This window comes from Epinephelus moara, chromosome 19 (genome assembly GCF_006386435.1).
Source record: "Epinephelus moara isolate mb chromosome 19, YSFRI_EMoa_1.0, whole genome shotgun sequence".
Lineage (NCBI taxonomy): Eukaryota > Metazoa > Chordata > Actinopteri > Perciformes > Serranidae > Epinephelus > Epinephelus moara.
Window position 1 is genome coordinate 1498313 of NC_065524.1, and position 8056 is coordinate 1506368.

General features: G+C 38.0%; 1 protein-coding gene across 1 annotated transcript in view; it reads right to left on the reverse strand.

Moving 5' to 3' along the window:
- The window catches only part of slc18a2 (solute carrier family 18 member 2), a 97679-nt gene extending 91761 nt beyond the window's left edge, over window positions 1-5918 (reverse strand). The window contains exons 1-2 of the mRNA XM_050070835.1: window positions 5842-5918; window positions 5523-5701 (exon numbers count right to left, since the gene is read on the reverse strand). Coding sequence (XP_049926792.1) covers window positions 5523-5655 — 133 coding nt within the window. The 5' untranslated portion in view covers window positions 5656-5701; window positions 5842-5918. The remainder of the gene's footprint in view (window positions 1-5522; window positions 5702-5841) is intronic.
- Between the last annotated feature and the right edge of the window lie 2138 nt (window positions 5919-8056).

Sequence of the window (8056 nt, forward strand, 5' to 3'; positions counted from 1 at the left end):
AAGTTAACAAATATTGCTGTAAATGTGGTAAAAGGTGACGTTAAAAAATTCACAACACTTTTTTAAACATTGTTTGAAGCTAAATGTGGCAAAATGTTGATGGTATTTTCAGCGTGAGCCACTTTACAAACAGCACCCCATACTTTAACGCCCTCCTCACACAGAGGAGCTCCTTTTCTTTTGCTAGGCTGTTTTTCACTTAACTCCAAACTTTGTCCGTCTGCCATTGTGCTCCTGACTCAACTATCTCATGCCCCGGCCATTTCCTCATAAGGACCAGCTCCAGTCCCTGATTGGCTGACCGACCAGTTTGGCAATACATGACACATTTCCTGCCGTAAAGCAGATTTTTTCCGCAAAAATTCGTCCCTGGTGGCAGAAGCTTATTGCAAAGATTGCAAAGCCATTAAGTAACCTATGTAAATGCTGATAGTCTGATTTTACTGTGGCCACTACCCTGTGCAACCCACATTATTTTCATAATGATATATATAGGCAAAAATGCTGTCAGTTGCTTCTTTAAGCAGACCTTACAGGTGCATACAAATGCCATATAACACATTAAAGAAGAGGGAAAACCCCAAAAAGCACAATAGGTCCTCATTACTGACTCTTGGCCACAGCACACTGCAGGATAGATAGACATATTACTGAGGTCCTCTGTCTGAAATGCAGTTTCGGAACATGTTGAAGGTTTGCACAGTTCACCAGCACCCGCCTCTAATTGGTCTGGACACTGGGAAATGCAGTGCAAGTTTCAGTGAAAAAGTCAGAAAAGTCCTGTTATAAAAAATAAAAAGAATCACAGTGCTGCTTTTGGCGGTGTTGGTACTGAGCTGAGGCAAGAGATGCCGATGCTGATGGACAGCGCACCTCCATAACGTCCCATTACTCCATTGTAAACAGTGGACCTCTGCAACATATCTAGCCCTCCTTAGATGGACTGTGGCTGGCGTGCAGTGGTGTTGCCAAACAGGGCCTCTTCACTACAACAACCATCTGCAGCAGGAAGACACAGTAGAGATGAAAGAGAGTGAAAGAGAGAGAGTCGCCGTGTTGTGCTAATTGTCGTCTCAGTTGTGCTAAGTTAAATAGTAAATTCATCAAAGTAGGTGTCATATTGCTGTTTTCCAAACTACTGTAGCTGCAGTCTCGTTGCTATGGTAATGGACGTTACGTCCAACTATTGAAGAAAAAATAACATTCTCTGTTTAAGAGAGAAAATTAACGGTTAAAAGGGAAGTAAAACTAAAACTAACTGGAGGGGAACTTCAATCTGTATGTCTAATTTGTGTATTTACATGAGACCTGCAAAACAAAAAAACCTGATTAAAATTCCTTGTACGTGCACACAGAATTTGCCAGTAAAGCTGATTCTCATTCATAATATGAACCAATGGCATCATTAGGGCTGATCATTCAGTGCTATATCCCAGACTATTTTATATACTTTTATTTTTTTTTAGTCTGTGAAAAGCTGGCACTCATTCTTGGGTAATTGTATGGCTTCATTAGGTAATTTTAAATAGTGGTGACAGGAAATGGGACAGGAAGAAGCTGGGAGCAAAATGCAACAAAGGTCCCCAGTTGGCTTTTCATGGTTAGAGCCCAAAAGCCAAAGACAATGGGACAGAGGGATGTCGTATGCTGTAAAGCCCTGTGAGGCAAATTGTGATTTGTGACATTGGGCTTTATAAATAAAATTGATTGATTGATTGACACCATCAAACCTGGCATTCTAATATAACTGACTGAAACTCTTTTTAGAGTGGAGGTGGGGGCGTCGGTGGCTTACTGGATAGAGCAGGCGCCCCATGTACAAGGCTGTTGCCACAGTGGCCCGGGCTCAACCCCAGAACGTACCCAACTCCTGACCGCCGCACCAGCCAAAGGCCAAAATGCCCCAAAAAATAAATTAAAAATAGAGTGTAGGAGGGAGTAGTATAGCACTGCAGATGATGTGATGCATTCAGGCAGTAATATGCTCATGGGCGAAAGATGAAGCTGCTATTAACAGAAAATAAAGAGGAAGATACATGCAGACATTTGGAGAGCATCTTAAAATTCATTACATCTCAAACTGGGTGTACTAAAAAATGTATGCGATTATAGTCAAAAAAACATGATAAGGCTATGTTTAGAAAGGTGTTCTGTTTCCTTACATAACAGATAGTAAACACCAAACACATCAACCAAATCTGTGGTGAGCTGACTTTTTGACAAGGGCACATTATGTTCATATTCTACTTCCTAGACAAGCTTTGTCAGTAGAAACTAAAATAGTGTGGAGCATACACATATGTCATGAAGGATCACTTACAAAAAAAAAAAAAAAAAAAGACTGAGCAACACCCTTTAATCCAGTGTTTGATGAGTAAGTCTTCTCCTCTTTCAAAAGAAATATGAGTATAGAATGAGTTCAGATCATTAGCATGTTATTCCTTGAGACGATAAAGTAATGGCCAAGCCGTTGGCATCAAAAGTAGAAGGAAAGCTACAAAATAATCAATCAATAATCAACATATTACTAAAATTATATACAAGGCAAACCTATGACTTTACAATTTCTTTATATTTTGTGTGCAAGAGAAAAGAAAGGAAGAAAAAAAATCAACAATGAATGTATTCTGATATACTGAATTTAAAATTTTGCCAAGGTCTGCTTCATACTAGTGGAGTGATCTTCAGGATCTTGTCCTTAAATAGATGAGAGTGGTTTCATTTGCAAAAAAAGATCCAAAGTCTGTGCTGCTTGCAATACTTCCAAATAGCTGGTGGTCTGTGTGTAGAGGAGAATGTGCGGTGAATGGTGGCGTGTTATGGACTGTGAGCCAGCAAAGACTCATCTGTTTGTCTGGCAGATGTAACTCAACTCGACAAATTTTTGCAAGAGCCTGTACGAAAACAACAGTGAACTGTTGATGCTGGTCCCAGTCATGAACTCTTCCTACACCATAAAACTAAGACCATTCATTTTTACCTTTAAATTATTTTCATTTAGCCATAAATAATAATGTAAATGTTTTAAAGGAATAACCAATGGAAATAGTTAATATAGTAAGGTGTTTTAAGTCATTAAAATACCTTAATATATTGAGAATTTTCATTTAGGCATAAATAGTGATGTAAAACTATGCTTTAAAGGAATAACCAATGGAAATAGTTAATATATTAAGGTGTTTTAAATCATTCAAATACCTTAATATATTAAGACATGAACGTGTTACTTTAGATCAGGGGTAGGCAACCTGTGGCTCCGGAGCCACATGTGGCTCTTTAGCCCCTGTCCAGTGGCTTCTTGAGCCTTTGAGAAAAGAAGTCTATGGAAATTCATTCTATGAATCCAAATGTTGCCGAACCATAGCAGTGGCTGGTTAGCTATGGATGCAAAATCCAAAAAAGTAAATTGAATAAAATAGAGAATGTAGTAGTGCGTGGACAGATTTGTTTGCTCTCACTGCCAGCTCTGCAAAATTTAAGTACCAGATAATTATTAATAGTGCCCTGCACAGTGTCCACCTTGTGGTAAAAAATATTAAAAAATGTTTATTTAGACCAAAAGTATACGCTAATTTAGACTTAATAGGCTATTTACCTTGATTATAAGACTCAAACATGTTTTGCGGCTCCACACAGATTTTTTCAAATTATTTTTGGTCAAAAATGGCTCTTTTAATGGCAAAGGTTGCAGACCCCTGCTTTAGATAAAGTGTTTGGTGTACATTCAGGGGTAAATTAGGAATTAAAGGTATTTCAAAGCTGTTGCTTTCATATGCTGTTTGTTGTGTTAAATATGTACGGCTTTGGAATGATGATAATTAATGATACAGTACATCAAGATAAAAATTTTCATTTTTCATCAAAATATAGCTGCAAGCAGCATGCATGCATATATGCATGTATATGTGTTTGTGTAAGTGTGTATTGCCACCTTAGAATAATAAGGGTCTATCTGTGTTCTGAGCAGTTTTGGGATATTGAGTTTCATAGTTTTGCATTCTAAATAACATTAAAGTTATGAACCTTTGTTTTGGGAATAAAAATTCCAAGAAAACACCTTACTATGTTAATATATTTTCACGAACTAAGAATATATGAACATATATATATATATATATATATATATATATATATATATATATATGAATTTTGACAAAACTGTCAGTTAGAAGCTTATAATTCTATGGTGAACAGCCATCAGCACCACAAAGAAAAAAAAACCTACTATGGTCAGCATCTCTGATCTGGAAAATGAGTTTAAACTTGCTCCTATTTGTATCCAAATGAACACACACACACACACACACACACTTGACAGGCCTGTAGAGCGCGCCCTGTAAAACCACTAAGTATTTTTATATTTCCCGTAGGCTTATTTCCTCTTCAGGCAGCATCTGCATGTTGGATGTGTACTCCAGTAAAACACAGAACACACAAAGAGTGGTACGGAGCGCACACCACAGCCGATGCGCACGGAGCGGTGGGTTTTGACCAACAACGTCGTGATAACCTTCAACCGCAGGCACAGTTTCCATAAGGCATTTGATAATCCCCCTCAGACTGTGATCAAACATGTTGTCATCAACAGCAGAAACACACTGGTTTATATCTGACATGTGCCTCACTGATGCTGTGATTTTAACAGTCTATGTTTTACCTGTGTAGATGATCAGCTCTGCACGGTGTGCTGAGGGTAAGCTGCACAACGGACGGCTGTTGTTTTCACTGTTGCTGGTTGTTGACGTGTAAACAGGTTTAGCGACCATCAAGACGGTGTTGGAGCCAGGTTAAGATTGGATATAAAGCTTTCTTTTAACCTTTAGGGGTATTTGATGACTGGTCATTACAAATATTGGAGGGGACAAATATCCATGTCTCATTACTGGTGATAATGTGACCTCCTGTTTCCAGCAGCGATGACCCACTGGCTTTAAGAGACTTTGGGGAAAATAACAGATTGACCATCATTTGGCGCTGTAATATTTACAGTGATTTATTATAATAGCCTACCTAAGGTTCACTATTACTTAACCAACTGGATTCTGCTCAGGTGGACATACACAATGATAGTCAGTTTATTACCATATTAGGAATAGCTCTTGGAGTGTCAGATGGAGAGATTCATATATGAACTGAGCTCAGGTCTGATCTTGTCGTTTCAGAGGAGCAATGTCAAGCTTACATATCAGATTTGAGAGTTAAATATATTAAATTAAAAAGTTCATTAGCCCTGCTTCACTTTGGTGACCCGTCACTCGCACTATATTTCACGCATAAAATGTGGAGCATAGTAGGCTACTAGTTGTCCTTCTAACTGTGGCACAGACGTCTTTTCAATTCGATGCGGGGATTTAGGCACAATTAAGGATCGCTGATCTCCCGACTGGGGCAACAAACTGCGCTATAATCGGAGGATAACTGATCAGTATTTGCATACTTAGTGAACTGGACTACCTGTTGCGCCAAAGGAAAAAAACACTTTGCAGAGATGCAAGAGATGAGGAAAACAGGAGTGCACCTACCGACAACAGTCAGCAGCATGTTATCCAGGAGCAGAGCGACGAAAACAATGAAGAGACTCAGTTTCCTCGACTGTCTCTCCTCCCTGAGCCATTTGATCAAATTAAACTGCCGAAGCGCATCTAATCTCCCCATGGTGTTAGTTCCGATAAGAGCAAGACAGTAGAACGGATGTCAGGTCCTGGTGAGACAAAAGTGTTAGTGATGGGTCAGTAACTTCTACAAATATTAAGCAGCTGATAAGTTGTGAAATATCAGCCATCATGTCACAAACAGCTCAGAATGTGTAAAGCAGTGAGCGCTGCGCTGTGGAAATCTTACCTTAGACGCACAAAGGCCAACAGCAGCAGCAGAGCTGTGAGGAGGAGATGCTGTCTTTCTACTGAGTAGACCCACTGCTGACGTCATTCAACCTTTATGTGTACGTCCCTGTCAGACCTGCCTTCAAACATCCACACAAGAATACAGCCGAAACAATAGATAACAGACAACACACACAAAACCTGAAACTGGGCTTTAATGATGATGCAAACCTCCAGTATTGGGAAGGTTACTTTTGAATAATTAATAGATTACTTCCCTGCTCAAAATATAATATGTAATGTAACAATTTTAACTACTTAATCAAAATAACTCTAAGTACTTGAAGGTTTTAAACTTGCTAATATATATATATATATATATATATATATATATGTATATATATATATATATATATATATATATATATATATATATATATACATACAGACATTTTTCAAAATGTAATTTATTTAAGAAAAGGGACAGTGTGCATTAAGCAACATTTTAACAAATGTAAATGAACCCAAATTAGCTGGGGGACTAGTTTCATCTGCAGTCCTTTTGCCAGCTGTAAACAAAAAGCATCATAGAAAAATTAAAACCAACAATAAAATACAGCATGTAAAACAGACCAAAACAAATCGCATCATAGCAAAAAACACATCACATATAATACAGTTACAAGGCAATCCACTATCATGTTACAGTTAAATATTTTGTCTATCAGTGTTCACATCTTTGGGTCTCCCCAATCTGCCCCTCTAGTATCTCTGTCAGCAGTGGATCTGAAGGTTATGAAGCCAGATAGAAGAGGAGTTGCTGAACCATGCATAATCTTACATACAAGACACATATTTTTTATAAATGATGAGGTTTTCCTGGCTCAGTAGTTTATACTTCTTCAGAATATGGCAGTGATGAAATCTGAAAGGTTTATTGTCTATTGTCACTGTTAATGTTGTTAGGTAGGAGTTAGCTGATGTTTGCGTGTGTGTACAGACAGACAGACAGACAGACAGACAGACAGACAGCCTCATCATGGATATAAGATTGTGTTTTCGAAAAAAAAAAGAGCCAGGTTCAGGTAAGAGTATAAGATCAAATGGTCTATCTATCTAGAATGATGTTGTAAGTTGGATCAATGTATCAGTTTATCTCTTATTAGATATAAAATGCATTGTTTGGTTATTTGCCTTTTGGTTGACAGTACAAAGAGAGAGAGAGGAGCAGAGAGAGGACTTTATTTATTAGTATTCTTATTAGCATTTTTGGTATTTTTGGTACTCACTATAGGGGGCTGGTTTACTCCAGAAACATACAGTACATACTGTTTATGTGTATGTTGAGGAGCTGCTGTATCAAAATGAGTTATCCTCCCCCAGAAATTAGGGTTACGATATGTTTCTTTTATGATTCCAATCCATTCCTCTTTTGCTGTGGCTCAGCATTTAAATAACCTTTATCAGATTTGATGGTTTAGTCACAGACTTTCCCCAAAAGTGTTGTGCTTTTCTTTCACAAATGTGGGAATGAAATTGCGTTAAAATGTACAAAACAGTGAAATTTATCTTGCCTGGCCGGGCAGCTCTCTGGGTGCTCAGCACCCCTAAACCTCTGATCCTAGAATCGCCCCTGGCAACAACAACAAATAAATAGTAGATGACACAAACATGTGAGGTCATGTACTCTTCAAATAAGTGAATAAAGCGCTGCATAATGTAGTAACATTATTTGATGTGGTTTAAGGCCTCAAGCCACTGAATAGTGTTCAGATAGATAGAGGGATGCTCTTATTGCCCAGTGTATTATATATCAAATACCCACCTCAATCAAATCTAGTGTACAACATACAGGTGCATCACCATAATTTAGAATATCATGATAAGTTCAATATTTTTTGTCATATATATATATATATACATATATATACATATATGTATAGTTTCTACACTACCTAACCTCTTATGACTTTATTGGGTCATGAAACAGCCACCTGCATAAGGTTAAATAACGTTACCTTCGGGAGCATGGCACTGACTTAATGAGCTCAGATCATGCATGATTAGCCAGTAGCTTTCAACCCATTGTGTCACAGCTGAAGCTTCTAACATTAACCTTACTCAGCAAGAACTTAGCTTTTTCTTAAACCTCAACTTACAGTGGGCTGCTTGGTTGTCGCTAAAATAATAATAAAAAATCATTCATTCACCTCGTCTGTCAGCTAGCAGTATCG